The sequence below is a fragment of the Diorhabda sublineata genome, chromosome 2 (genome assembly GCF_026230105.1).
Source record: "Diorhabda sublineata isolate icDioSubl1.1 chromosome 2, icDioSubl1.1, whole genome shotgun sequence".
Lineage (NCBI taxonomy): Eukaryota > Metazoa > Arthropoda > Insecta > Coleoptera > Chrysomelidae > Diorhabda > Diorhabda sublineata.
Window position 1 is genome coordinate 36,564,536 of NC_079475.1, and position 15,697 is coordinate 36,580,232.

Here is a 15,697-nt window from a genome sequence, read left to right on the forward strand (position 1 = left end):
GATTGTCTTCGGCTTGTCGTGAATTCTAATTTGATGTGAAGGTAATTGTTATTGTCTAGCTTTTCTTGAAATTTAGAACTGTTTATCGGGTGAAAAAATTATTTCTTCATTTAGCTTACTACTTTATTCGTTGCTCGGCATCAATCAGAACCGGATCTTTCCGCCACAATCTATATGAATTTACGAGCGTCATTCGTTTGTATGTTAAAGTAGACGTTAAAAACATCAATCGGTTTGTAACAAAAATATGTCAATGCTTAATTTAAGAAAAGAAGTATAAAATTACCTTAAAGTGCTAAGTATTTCCATGATATTTCCATTATGGCCAAAAATGAAACTTGAAACTGAATACTTTGAGATAAACCAATGTTTTCAGGGCCAACATTTATGGAAATGCTAAATAATTAGGGCAAAAACAACGTTTTTTCAGTTTTTTTTAACGTTTAACGTTAACGGTGTAAAATATAAAAAAAATACCTCAGTATAAAAATGATAACGAAAAAATTTTACGAAAAAAATGTTATAACACATTGATGTTGAGTGTATTAGTTGTGTATTGAACGAGTGCTAATTTATAAAAGTACCAGTCAGAGCTGATCTAGAAATAAATCTCACTTGAGAAGTGTCATATAAATAAACCATGAAATTAATCAGGTTTTAGACGAAATTGATATTTTTATGAGTAAATGAATATAACTTCTAAAAAATCAATCTTTATTATTTTTTCCCTCTAATAGTTTTCTAACTTGATGTTCTTTTTAATTTTGTTGCTTTCCAAATAACTTAATTTATGTGACGCACGTATTATGTCCACAATGGGTGCATTCCACTAAGCACTAATGACGATCACGACCACGATCTTTCCCGTTCCACTTAGTCCGATGCCTTATAATCGTAAATCCAAGAGGAATGGATTACGAGGCGCTTTGAGCGAAAGTTTTAAGAGGTTATGTTATGATTTGTGAGTTATTGAATTTATTAGTGGAGTGCTTAACTGAATTACATTAGTAAATCCAAAATATCTCCTGCGGCGATAATCAAATATTTGGTAGTGTGTCACAATAATGCGTCAAAAGTATTTATAATATCCCATACCGCATCAAATAATGGGATACATCTTATAGCTGCAATCTGCGTCGCTTGAGTTTTGAAAATTGCATCAAAGTGCTGATTGGCTAGACATACGTCTTTTCCGCAACGTCTGATTGAGCCCTAATTCAATAATAATTTGGCAGGTACGCATGCGATCGGTTCCTAAACTAATTCGGAATCAGATCAGTGAACTGCTAGAGAGAAAGAGATTCGTTTGAAAAAAATTTTGGTAGGACAAGGAAAATTTGTTATAGAAGAAGGTTTGTTGGAGTTGGACCTGATATAGTAGCCGCTCCTCTGCAGAGCTGAGGGTTGTTGGGGTTGTGTTTACTGATAGATAATAAGATGGTGTTCCACCGCATTTTGCACGTACAGCTAGAAATTATTCAAACGAGGTTTTTTCCAAAAGGTGGATTGGAAGACGAGGAACGATCGAATCGCCGACTAGATCCCCCGATTTGCCTCTTCTCGATTACTTCTTATGAGGTTATTTGAAATGTAGAGTATATTTTAATAGACCAGACAATACTGCTGTTTTAAAAGCTAGGATAACGGAATAAATTAACAAAATAACCCCTGAGGTCACAAAAAACGTTGTACAAGAATTCCAAAATCGCCTCGGTTATTGTCAAGAAGTGAATGGTGGTCATTTTGAACATTTAATTTAATGGTAAAATTTTTTGATAGAGATATCATCAGAATTTTACATCTTAAAATTAATTTTTCCAGTTATAATCGCACCAAATTTGAAAAAAATTAAAATGCTAAATAGAGTACTTTCCAATAAGGTGCCTCGCAATCCCCTTTCTTATTTAAAATTTTCGAGGGGCTGCTTATAATTCACAGAGAATGCTGGAGGGGGATAATATTCTCATACTGTAAATTGTCCATTTAAGAATAAAAATCGACGTATTTCAGGTTTTTTTCACATAGTACGTAATAACTCTAAAATTAAATTCATTCAATACATACAAACCCGGCAGAATGAATAAGACTTTAAATCGAAAGAATCATATTTCTCAGAATCTTTTTTATAGTATTTACTTCTTCGGTCATAATCAGTAACTTTCTTTACAGTTTGCCTATTTTAACGGTAATTCATTTGACTGTTGCTCAAATATGGTTTATTACAAAGAAAAGTAATAATCTTTAACTTCCTAATTAATCTTATATGTAGCTTCTCGATATTCAAACATAAATATTAATAAAGTTATTAAAGTTTCGCTGCCGGTAAAACTCAAACGTTTTGACACCTCCTCTTAAACGGTAGACAGCGTAGGCATGGCCCACCGAACAATACAAAGAAGCTCGCACAACACAAAACTTAAAATAAACAGTAATGAATATACTCAGATGTTAGTTTATTTATTGTTATTTCATATTTATATATATGAATCGTTTGGAATTTGATAAATGAGACTCATTAAAAAAATAAAAGATTCGTGGCAATGATTTATACTGATATGTTAAGCAATGGTCTCGTTATTTATTGCGTATTTAGATATATGGGGGATAGAAAGAAAAAACTAACTATATCCATTTTGTAGGAATTTTTTGTTAATTAAAGGTATTTTTTTAAACTATTGGTGGCATATTTGCGTGCATACAGTATGTTTGTAAACAACAACGAGTTTCATCTTTATTTTTATGACTCTTACGTAGATGGAACATTTTATTCGAACGGTAATATTTCACACATAAATATGCTTTTTTCCATTTTCCTCGTAATTAGATATCTAGTAATTATTATGTGACTAGAGCTGGTATCCATGCTTCATAAATAATAATGTTTGTATCCCAACGAATTTTCACCAAAGAGTATAAAAATTTAATTTTCAAAAACTCGTTGATGATTTGGACGATGTATCTTTACACGATGAAGTAGATTCAATCTCTAGATTGTCTTGTTCAGACAAGGGCCCATTCCACAACAGTGAAAACACCGATGAATTATATAAACCTTCAGATAGTTCCGATCAAAATAATGGAGAAGGAAATTGTGACATTAATGGAAAGAACGTGGTTGTTTGAAGCAGTGAACTTAGAGAAGCAAATTTATACACAAATGAATACATTCAAAGTATCGTAGACCAAATGATCAGCACAGATTTGTCTCCACTGAATATACTTTTTCCTCGATGTCTGTTCGTTTTAATTGCATAAAGCTTAAATGTAAAAACAAAAAAAATCAAATTTATCATGGCGAGAAAATGTGTGTCAATTTTACTGATGCGGCATGTTTATTGTCCTTGGTTAATTGGTAATGTGAATAGTCAAAAATTTGGTATTATAAACCTTTGACAAAAACAAAAGCTGACCTGAGAAGGTGCTTATTCCTTCTCTCCTCATTTTCCAAGCCTTATTCCAATAATCCTCAGAACCAGAAGGCTCTAGCTCTATACTAAGTACCAAAGCTTCTATCTAGTCTCAAGTATACTCTTCAGAGAAATCGATCTGACAGAACATACCAAAGTATCGATGAAAGTGGGCTGGTACAGAAAGATATACAACTGTGATGTAGATAAGAGGTCCAAACAGGATATACGTATTTAACATACTGTACAAAATTCTTGTAATATATAACAAGTGGGGATTGCATCTCCCACTCTTAAATATAGGAGGGGATCTCATTAAGTCAGGGTAGTTGTAAAGACGAGAAATATACATCAATAAATAAAATATAAACTAAATACAGTCCTTTTCATTTTATCAAATCGGTCTTTTGAATACAAGCAATACATACTGTGGCAATGTTGGAAATGAACTGTGTGAAACTATACAATTAACCAAATATTGTTTTTGAATCCAACAGTTTTTTAGTCCAGCAATTCTCACCAGAAAAGATGTACCAACAAAAATTTATGGAAAAGATAATATGAATCGAACTACTACTACTGTTCTACTTCCATTGATACGTTTGAATTTAGTCAATTTGGAATAAACCAGAAGCTGGCATTAAGTGCTCGTGAGGTTTTGTTTTATCATATTCTTAAATCTCTTCTTTCAATTGTTTGAATTGTATAAAATCAATTTATTTGACCTTGTTATCAAAAACTTAACCATACTTAACAATTCTCATATGTGTAAATGGGTCTTATTACAAATTCTATTTATTCTATATGTTTAATTTATTTTTAGGAATGCAAAAATAGCAGAAAACGTTCAGGTACCACCCTGCTGTCCATGATTTATGGGTTACGAGCCGTTCAGTAGTTTTAATGTGCAAATATTAACGTAAAAATACCAAAAACTTTATGATTATGACTTCTACATTTGTCTTCTGGTAGTGAATATATGATGTAGGTACATAATTTGATTAACCTTGTAGAAAAGATCGACTTTTGTAGCATAAAATCCAATTTACCATATTTCTTTCAGACTTAATACTCACCTTTACCAACACGCCACGCCACGCCACGCCTCCTGGCAATTATCAACTGGACATCTTATTTTTTAATGTACAAGGTGTTTCGAGATTAGATGCAAAGAGCTTGGCAGTGTGTAGATGGCGTGGAAATAATTCTGTTACATAAAAAAAAATTTTCATTCGACCCCTCGTTTCTCATTTATAGGCCTTTAAAGTTGCGAAATCAGATAACGATTTGTAACTTTTACAGGGACACACTGTATAACCTAAAGATAGCAAAAATGAATGTTTCAATCGATTTTTCAACAAAAACGTACTCTTTGTTTAACTCCATAAAATTTATGGTTTAGGAGGTATGTAGATTTTTAGATCGTTGCATATGCCAAGGAAACCATTCGCCATAAAAAGACATTCTGGAAAACATTATCATAAATTGTGAATATTCATTTAAAATACTTACAGATGTTATTGAAACGAAATCAAACATTCCCAATTGATCTACATACTGTTGAACATCGCGTTACTTACATAAGGAAAAAATTGAAATTCAAAAAAATTCATTTGGTTAGTCTACACCTTACCTAAATAAGAACAAAAACAAACTATAATAAATGCTAGAGTAGAATTCATTAGAAGCAGTTGATGCAGATTCCACAACTAGCGTACGCAAAATGTATATAAATTACTTTTTGTATATTTGTTATTATTTTACAATAATTTATAATTATTGTAGGATCGTATTTTATTAAAATAAAAAAAAATGCATCGGCCGGGAATCGAACCCGGGCCGCCCGCGTGGCAGGCGAGGATTCTACCACTGAACCACCGATGCTTGTATTTGCTACCTGTTCCGGCATGTCATTTATATTGTAAATATGAATAGAAATTTGTTACATTTTCTCGTGAAAAGTACTTAATCAATCATCGTGAACCTTTGTACACATATTCTTGCAAGTATTAGAAGTAATATAGGATACTTTTTATGAGGTAAAAGTTATTTATCACGGCAGATAAAAAAAATTGTCAAAAAGTTTCAAAATTAGCTTCTTCAATGCCATCTAGCATAAGAGTAATGAAGCTCTAGCCCAGAGTACTGTAATCCGTTGCACTGTATTACCGACGGTCTCGTCAATATCTAATCCGATGGACTAAAGTTTCAGCTGTTTGGAGTTTTTCTATATTTAAAATTTTTTTTTGTAATTATATAAGCAGTATAAAACTATTTTAATTTTTAAGATTAGGTGTCATTATTTGTGGTTAGATGCTCCTGCCTCCACGTCAGAATAGGATTCATGGAATTATTTGTGGGCAGTACTGCTGTAAGGAGTGGAAACCTGGACCTTGAAAGCTCAAATCATCAAAAAATTTAATACATTTCAGATGTGGCACTATAGACGCATCCTAAAGATACCCTGGACTGACAGAATCACCAACGACGAAGTACTAACATGCATTGGTCCCAGAAGAAAGCTGTTGACAAATATTAAGATAATAAAAGCATCTTACATTGGACAAATTTTACGCAACGACAAATACCTACTGCTACAGAACATAATCTAGACAGAGACGCATTTAAAAACGGCATGAGAAGAAAAAGGAGAAGATGCTGTTCATTATGATTCCAATTATTCCCACTGACCTTCCATTCTAATCCATTCCAAAAGGGTTTAGTTTAACGTCAAGATAGCTTCTATGTTACCGCAAACAAAGCACAAGAGCTGACATTACAGGTAGCTGGAGTGCATTTTAAAATTGTTCAATTCGTGCGTAATGGATTACTTACAATTCTTGTAACATAATACGAGGCATATTTTTTAATAAAGTACCGTTTTGGAATTAAAAAAATAAGTGCAAAGATATCGCAATAATTTCATTTTTACATGAAAGCCTGTACCTTAATCTATTTTTCTACATAATTTCCGTGAATATTGAGGCACTTGTCACAACGTAGCACCAGTTTTTGAATACCCTCCTCATAAAATTCTGCCGCTTGACTTGTTAACCACTGTATCACAACTGCTTTGACTTCGTTATCGTCTTGAAGACGCTGACCGCCCAGGTGTTTCTTCAAGTGCAGGAACAAATGGTAGTCGCTGAGCGCCAGATCAGGGCTGTAGGGGGGATGATCTAGAGTTTTCCATTTAATGAGATCTTTGGTCCGATTAGCCACATGTGGACGGGCATTGTCATGCAGCAAAACGATACCCTTACTCAACTTGCCACGTCTTTTGTTCTGGATTGCACGACGCAGATTGTTCAATGTCTCACAATAAGACGCTGTATTGATTGTCTCATTACGAGGCCGAAACTCCACTTGCTTAAACTTCATTTTTTTGGGTGATGATGAATATCGCCATTCCATGGATTGTTGTTTCTTCTTCTTCACAGATCTTACGATGAATATCGATCTGTTTGACGCCTTTAGCACTAATAAATCGTATAACAGCCCGTACTTCACAATCGGCGGGACTCAAGATTGTCGGAGGCATTTTAAACACTCAGTAAACAACGTACACAATGAAGAATCGGACTATAATAGCGTCAGTGTGTAGACAAGAGATGTAGGTAACCAGCGCGCAAGTGCGGAACGCCGACCTTGGGGTTGCCGCGGCGGAATCTCAAAACGGTACTTACTTAAAAAATATGCCTCATATGCTATGAAAATATACTATATTATAATATACACATACACATAAAATTGCAACAAACCATAAAAGACACAGACATCGAAAAATACAAAACTACCCATGTAATATAATATGTTATGTAAGATACAAACAAAAAAATACTGGGGATCAGATCTGGTGGTATTTAACCATTCGAAGTGTAATTAGTAACTTTTAAACATGACAAAGAACTTGATTTTCTTGAAACGCAGTCGTTTTTTTGCAATTTCTCTCTTTACCTTAACAAGCAATGATGCGTACCACTTTTTGTATTTTTTTTCACTTTTTGACGATAGTGGATGAGCACAATTACATAACTACAACAAAAAACGGTCGCTATCACTTTTCTGGTCGATAAAACAGTATTTGCCTTCTACAGAACATGTTCGCCCTTTGGCATCCACTTTCTTGATCTTTTAGTGTAATGTTTGATTCAGGTTTCATCTATAGTTATGAATTGTCGCAAAAAATGTAACTCACTTTGTTTGAACCACAACAAATCTAGAAATACGGTGTTTAGCACGAATGGCTTCCGCATATATAATGTCAGTCAATGTATGGCAAATGCGTTCTTTTGAGATGCCGATAGCTTCTTTTTGGTGAACTGTTTTCGCTAGTTGTTGCTAATTTTTGGTAGTCTTGAACGCTCATTGTCCAACTCCTCTTTCGTTTTTATTGTTTTTATCGTTAATATCCAATTACAGCTTGATATTAAATTTCTTTACTTTCGAGAAAATCTTCTCAACGACTAATATACGATTGTCAAATAAATATTAATATTAATAATAAATAATAAATTATTAAAATTTCAGTGAAACTCAATTTATATTGGTAAGTTCTATCATAATCAGATAGAGGTCAGAAACTTTTCATACAATCCTAGTATTTACCACAGTAATTGGGGGGCTACTATTATGGATGTCAAAAAAGGCAGATTTATTCTGGTTACAGAATACAGATACAGAAATAAAATATGCGGACATATAAAGATCTATGTATTTTCAATAATGATATTAATAATAATAATAATACATCTTTATATATATTACATCTAATTATAATCCAACAGAAACCTAAACTAAAATAATATACGAAATAATATGTTTTTCCTTTACCGATGCTACATCAAATCAAGTACCCACACTAGCAGATATTTTATTTGAGTTCGAAAATCGGTAATAATTATAAAACTTATAATATAAAATGTATATCTAACCAGTTATGTAAATATTGTATAACTATTCATGAAGTATAACTATTAAAAATTGAAAATATTTCCTCAAAAATCAACGAAAAAGACTACATAACATTGCCATCACACGATTAAGATCTGGGATTCCTTCACAAACATATTTATTGTCAGCTAAAAGAACCATTAGTGTTGAATTTCTTCACTCTGTCTGCATAATCAGCAATCTAGAAACAAATTAAGAGATTATTTTAAACCATAATATACAGTTTTTGATACAAAGGAATATTGAATATAGGAACACCCACAATTACAATGGATGTACCGAAATATTGAAGATGTGGTAGCAAAAGACGGAGTCCAAGCTCTATTTTTTATGAAGAGCAGCACACAATAAGTTGAAGAAAACTACAAGGGAAGCATTTGGTAGAAAGGGGAAAGTGGAAAGAGATCTGTCATTAACTAATTATTTTTACAGCCCACTAATACCTCATTTCTCAATATACCACTGCTTCCACATTTCGGGAAAGCTACACTCGACAAGAGTAGATGTGAACGTGTTGCGTTGTCTTCACAGTAGTTTAACTGATGACAACATTGCACATGTTCATGAGGTATCAGCCATAGATAGATAGGTAGATACCAAAAAAGTATGTATCAGCTATGGAAACGTCTGATGAATGATCAAAATTCATTCATACCCAAACCAAAGCGTATAAGTAGAGAAAGGAAGAAGGGTCTTGATAGCTAAACTTGATTTTCTGTGAGGAAAGCGCTGACTAAGGACGTCAGACCATCAACTCAACCAACTAGCTACAGTATCGATACAAAAGACGAGATTGTCTCATCCGCGCTGTGTTGCTCCTTCTCGACAACGCCAGGTCTCACACAGCTATAGAAACATCGATTGGAAACTATTTCACAATCTGGACTTATCGCATTGAACGTCTTGAAAATCCCTGGAAGGCAAGAGATTTAACAAACTATTAAGTAGTAATATTCGTACGTCCAAGAAAACTGAACGAATAGTTTGGGGGAAATGGATAAACGAAAGAACGGAATTATATAAAAACCCTCGTACATTAAAATTTTCATCAAGATACTGAATAAAATATCCAACTGAAGACTACTAAGCGCAAGTTTCATAATGTATTTACGCTTTGTTGATATCTCTTGGATCTCCGCTAAAATTAACTGACATCTTCTGAACCAAACAGATGGTGAATGTTATTTCAACAATTCCTCTATAGCAAAAAGATTTTTGCTAAAAGAAAAAAAATTGTGAGATGTTTTGATCACGAATTCAACTGTTTATATGTTGTAACGAGCACTGCGTATACTGCTACGTTTGCTCTATTGATTCGCTACATATATTCATTGAAGGTTTTAAATCTTTCTTATTTTGTTTTTATGAAGTATTTCAAGTATTAGACTGCAGTAGCTTTGAGCCACTACAAGATTTTCTTTACCTACCACATAGACAAAGAATAAAAAGAAAAGATAGCCCAACATGAAAGTGGTTGGACCAAATAAAAAAGATGAGTAAGCTAGAACTATAGATTAAATTAGCAGGAGATAGAATATAGTGGAAATTTTTGATACGAAAGGATCCAGAAACTTAATCATTAACCGACACTTGGAAAGGCAAAAGAAGCAAAAATAATTCATAACTTCTTTTCAATTAAGAATTTTAAACACTTACCGTCTAACAACTAGGCGAAAACAGCCTATTATATAAAATTTTTCTTGGCCAACTTGCCTCTAAAATTTTCTAGCTGGTTTGTGAAAGCATCATCCTTATTTTTAAATATACCTCTAATATTCGTTTCTAATTCTTCCGCTACAGTTTCAATGTTTCTACGACAATCATTCAATAACATTTTCTTATCTGTTCTATTAATTATTATGTTATCAATTTGAATTGATTTATTATTGTCTGAAGCTAAAAGGGATTCTTCTATAATATTCATGATATCGTCAATAAATTCTGTCACAAACACTTTGAGAGATCTAATATCTTGTTTTATTTTATATTCTACGCAAGTGATATCGTTTAAACTGGTACTTGCATCATAAGGTAGATCAGGGATGGTATTTTCTAAAGAGTTCAACGTAGAATGCTCCGCCTCCCCTATAATAGATCCTTCACTAAATGATAAATTAGATAATGTTTCATCAGCGTTTGATGCATCATCGTTAGTATAGCCGTAATTTAGCGATAGAGTTTGAATAGTAACTTCGTCATAAAATTTTAGTAAAGACTCGTCACTGGAGATTTTGGATCTCACTTCATTTTCTAGAAGTTTATTTTTCAATTTACAGGATGGTAGTAATTTTATGAAAAGTTTTCTTATAGTGTTTTTAAAAACAATTGATGGGCGATGTGATCTATTTTGAATGCATTCAGTCGAAGAAGAAGGTTGTTCCTGAAACAAAAATAAAACAAACCGTTTTCAGTGAATTTGTAAATTAGTAAAAATTGGTTATCGTTATGTGATACAATACTTTTATTTGATAGGCAATAGCCCAACCAATGTAAAAGCTGAACTAGATTCTACTCTAGATGAGACAGCTTCTTAGTTATCAACAATGGAATATTGGATAGCACAGTTTAAACGAGGCGAAGATCAGCATCGCAGTAGTCAACAAAATGAAGTGACGACTCTATGAATGCTGAAGAAAATCCACAAAGAGGTACTGGATGTTCGTCGACTGAAAGTGCGCGAGCTGGCAGACATAGTAGGCATTAAAGATGATTCCATCGAGTGTTTGGCAATGTTTCACAGAAACAAAAGAGACCATTGCACCATTTCACAATCATGGATGAAACGTGGATCCATCACTTCTCTCCCGAAACAAAAGAGCAATCAAAACAATGGACCAAACTCCATTGCGGAAGTGAGAATCTAGAATATTATGAATATACGTTCCACAGAAATCAAAGAAAGCCAAATCTAGTGAATAGGATGGATGCGGGGTACAATAATACTGTATATTTATTATTTGATCCTTTTGCAAAATTTTTTATCAATCCCTGATTATAACACCCTTTTGATTTTTAGATCCTCAATTGTTTTTGCACCTGTTTGGGTCTCGTACCCTTCTTTGGCGTTAGATTTTGATACAAGATCATGGTGATAGCTCCAATTTTCATGTATAATAAGAAAACGAACGAAATTGTCTATATCCTTCTTAAAATGCTCCAAATGTTGTTGAGAGAGTCGCATATGAAATGTATTTTTATTCTACCTATTTTAAGTTGTCTTTCGGGAATGAAATTATCATAAATCTAGATATACGTGTCTTTATTCTCTAATTTCTAGCCTAAAAACTAAATTGAAGGATACTAGATTTTTGAACTATTCCCGTATTTAACTCCATTAGGATCCAAAAATCGGAGACGTTGTAAAAGAAACCCACTGTTCAAATTCAATTGCTGTTAAAATAAATTATGCATACAAATGCTTTCATGTATTTATTACAAGAATTATTTCATATTCATATAGTTTGATTAACTGTTTTTCAGTTTTTTTCACTATTCAACCTGGTAATGAACAAAACACAAATAGTGTTTATAAGAGGAGACTAGAAAAGCTTAGGACAAAATCTTAACGAAGATAAATAGGGAAACAGATACCAGAGGATTAAGTATCAAGCTAGACAGATGAAAATGTTAAGTTCGAAATATAGAAAATAAAATAAAAATAGAAAAATATACTTTTCAACTTTCATGGTAGATCGAAAAACCAAAGAAAGTATAGGGATAAAAATAAAAATTATAACCTAAACAATGAACTTTAAAAAGAAAAACGAAAAAAATTTGAATACTAGAATTGAAAATACCGATAGGAATCTTAGGATCAAAGCACTTCAAGAAAATGAATATCAAATACTTAAAAACTACAAAATATTGAACCAGATGGTAGTAGAAGACATAAGTCCATAAAAGCACTAATAAGAGGTGTGGTTATATAAAATCTTTTATTTTAATATTATATACATTTATTTATTATCACCTTCGGTATATACCCCTCGTCTATCACTACATCGTTCCATGTCAATCTTCCATTGTTCAAAATAGTGCAGGAAGTCTTTTTCTGTCAGTTCCTTCAGATCACGTTCCGTTTTTCCTTTCACAGCTTCAATAAACTCAAATCTTGTTCCTTTTAATACAGATTTGACCTTAGAAAAGAGGTAGATGTCGCACGATGCAAGATCTGCCGAATAAGGTGGGTGGTCTAGCATTGGGATTAATTAAGTTGGAATTACTGGAACTGTAATTTGGTTGGAATTGTTTACACTGCCACTACACAAACACTCACATTACACTGTCTGGTTATCGAAACGCACTAGTTTTGCGCACAGTTTTCGAATGTTAAATTTTTAGGTAAAATCAGCAACGAATATTCTTTGTCAATTTCTATAGATTCAGCAATCGCACGAATACCTAGGCTACGATTAGATCAAACAATATTACCGACTTTTTTTAGGGTCACTAGGTAACTTGAATCTTCTCGATCATCTTGAAACCGTTTAAACCAATCAGAAATATGTGGATTAGACAAACATCCATTGCCATACACTTGTTTCAATAAATTACAAGTTCCAGTTGCAGCTTTCCCAAGTTTCATGTGAAATTTCACAATAATCCTTTGCTCTATTTTTTTATCGGGATAACAAAAAAGCAGTTTCAATACAAATCAAGGCCACGGTTACACTGGTTTGTCTACAGGCATGGTAGACATCGAATTCGAAAGAGGAGATTTCAGGCTAAACAGCTGAGAACTTTTGGCGCATGCGTTCTTTTCCTGTAACAGCTTTAGTCTCGTTGCTTACTAGCTACTTCTCGTATACTATGATGGTTTGGGCATATACAAGGAAAATACGTCTCATCCCTGTTAAAAAGTATCATAAAGAACCATTAGAAAATATGTTGAGAGAAAAACGAAAATAAGTATTTGGGATCCCAAATTGAAAGGAAATAGTGGGAGAAACAGAAAATAGTGGAGATAGGCGGTACACAAACTAAGTACGACGCCGCTCTGTAGCACAAATATATAAAAGAAAATTTAGTACATCACATTTCCATTTTTTACGTAATTCAATAATTCGAAAATGTGATCTGCCGTTCTCCATAAAAGAAAATAATTACTTTCCTGGCTAATGCCTCCTTAAATATTGTATCAAAACCGACATATTCGCATCTCGTAACAACCTCTTGTTCGAAATCTCTAATCTGAAGTACAGAAATTAAATGTACAACTTACTGTATAATTCGATGCCATAATATTTGGAATATCTTTCATATTTTCCTTACGAATATCAATTTTGCCACCATTCTCTATTAATTTAGGGGTAATTGTTTTTCTATTATCTTCATTCTTCATCCTTGTTTTAGTGATATTCACAAAAGAAGTCGAAATAGTTGGGTTCATTTCAACGATTTAAATAAATATCTTTGAAGTTAAAAACTTAACACACCGTTCAATTTCTACCTAAAAATTAATTTCAATGAAAATTTACGAATGGAAAGTGGTCTGAATAATTGACACATATACCAATAAGTTCCGATTTAGTAGAAAATCCAAACTCTGATATATTTATTTATATTTTATTAAGGTGAAATATAATTCCAACTTTCCTCTTCCAAGTATCTTATTTTCATAAAACAATTTTTCTTTTGCGGTAATAACTTTGATTTAGTTTTCAGGTTTGAATTGCTAGCAATCAGATCTCGAGATAGAAAGTTCGGAAATTCGAAATTCAGTTCATTCATTTTGATTTAACTTTTAATAGTTTGGAGATTCTTTTATCCTGTTCCGATGTGATTTCCTTTTTCAGTTGGTCCAATCATGTACAGTGATAGTCACAGTTAAATATGCTACGTGATTAAATACCGAGACCATAACCTTACTAATCGATTGTTGAATTTCTGCTCAATTTTGGTGACTCAAATCCTTGTTATTTTGCCCAAATTACTTCGAACTGAATGATAAACTCGTTGCTGTTTTTGTTCCATAATTTCAATTTGCAATTTTCAAAAGTGCACCACTTCTTAATAAAAGTGAACGACTCACCTAAAGTCATACTCCTATTTTTTTCAAATTACACAATTTGATACTCTCGAATCACATTCTCTGAAAACATACTACGTCCCAAAAAAATTATTGGAATTATCGGTATCAAAAATAACTCTGCAGAATATTATTTTTTAATAATATTCATAATCACTTCGAAATTAACAGCGTTTATAAATTTAAACTCAATTCAACTAACATTGATATCTTTTTACGTTGTTCTTTTACACATTACTAAAACAACAAAAAATTTCATGTTCCCACTTCACTTATTCGATTTTAATAGTGTTTTACTATTTTAAATTCCACCAAAAGTCATACGGTTTCACGAGAATAACTACGTATGGTGTAAATATTCTAAACTCCTTTTAAAGAACGGTTTTTTATAAAAAAATATTGTTTATATTTTTCAAATCAAAGGTCACAAATTTGATTTTGTCTGTAGGGTAATCCTACAAGATTTAACATCAAAAGTGTTTCCAAAACATTGTGAACCGGACTTATTTTGAGGCGATTAGCTTTCAAAATAGAGGTGTTGCTACAAGGGGTACTTTATGAAGAAAATGTTTTGTGAAGGGAAAGAGAAGTTTGAAAAATTCATGGAACTATAATCAAAATATGTCCAAATAGAAGAAAATTTAGAAATAAAAAGATGAAAGCAATTAGAACATCATAGCTTCAAATATAAATATTATCAGAACATAATTTCGATCTTTTTTCAACATAAAAAACTACACATATACGAGGTCTGGGTATTAAATAACCAGACTGGTTACGAAAAAGGGTTTTATTATAAACATTATCCTACATTTCCATACGTTTTTTAAATTGATCGAAGCAGTGCTGGAAGTCTTCTTTGGTGAGCGCCTTTGGGAGCTCTGCCGGTTTTTGCTTTCCCGCTTCCATCAACTTAAATTGAGTCCCTTTCAAAGCAGTGTCAAATCTGGTGAGTACGGCGAGTGTTTGAGAACTGGAGTGTGTTTACTACTTCACAGATAACGCGTTATGGGCAGATGCGTTATCCTGGTGCAAAATCCATAGGTTGTTCTTCCACAACACGGGCCGTTTTTTATGAAATCGTTCTCGCAATGTTGCCAAAACTGACAAATAATAAGTCTGGTCGACAGTCTCTGGAACCCATTCAGTCATCACGGTACCGTTTATGTCGAAAAAAACTATCAATAATGCCTTGAATTTTGATTTGCTCTCAATAAATTACTTACACTACTCAAAAACAAGCACACGAGATAGATAATTGACCCCATAGGCTTCTTAAAACAATTTATAGTCGGAGTTTAACGAGAAA

The 15,697-nt window shown here is 32.8% G+C and overlaps 2 protein-coding genes and 1 non-coding gene across 4 annotated transcripts in view; 1 reads left to right on the plus strand and 2 right to left on the minus strand.

Annotated features, from left to right (window-relative positions):
• The window catches only part of LOC130453353 (methanethiol oxidase-like), a 355,984-nt gene that overhangs the window by 332,292 nt on the left and 7,995 nt on the right, over window positions 1-15,697 (plus strand). The gene's annotated exons all lie outside the window — the stretch shown is intronic.
• Window positions 5,221-5,291, minus strand: Trnag-gcc (transfer RNA glycine (anticodon GCC)). The gene has a single exon. It is a non-coding gene; the product is annotated as a tRNA-Gly (tRNA).
• Window positions 8,099-14,666, minus strand: LOC130453355 (uncharacterized). Of its 2 annotated transcripts, none has more exons than XM_056793054.1 (4): window positions 14,392-14,635; window positions 13,582-13,809; window positions 10,017-10,740; window positions 8,099-8,541 (listed from the first exon to the last, which is right to left on the minus strand). In XM_056793054.1, exons 2-3 carry the CDS (start codon window positions 13,747-13,749, stop codon window positions 10,045-10,047), a joined length of 864 nt encoding a protein of 287 aa, XP_056649032.1. In that variant the 5' UTR covers window positions 13,750-13,809; window positions 14,392-14,635; the 3' UTR covers window positions 8,099-8,541; window positions 10,017-10,044. The 2 variants fall into 2 exon arrangements, with proteins under 2 accessions (XP_056649032.1, XP_056649031.1); XM_056793053.1 differs by having other exon boundaries at window positions 8,105-8,541; window positions 13,582-13,805; window positions 14,392-14,666.

What these genes read in the sequence shown, in the direction of transcription:
- LOC130453355 (XM_056793054.1), bottom strand. Translation starts at nt 13,749, where the DNA reads ATGAACCCAACTATTTCGACTTCTTTTGTGAATATCACTAAAACAAGG. An exon ending in TTATGGCATCGAATTATACA is followed by an intron (nt 10,741 to 13,581) that starts GTAAGTTGTACA and finishes TTTTTGTTTCAG; the next exon opens with GAACAACCTTCTTCTTCGAC.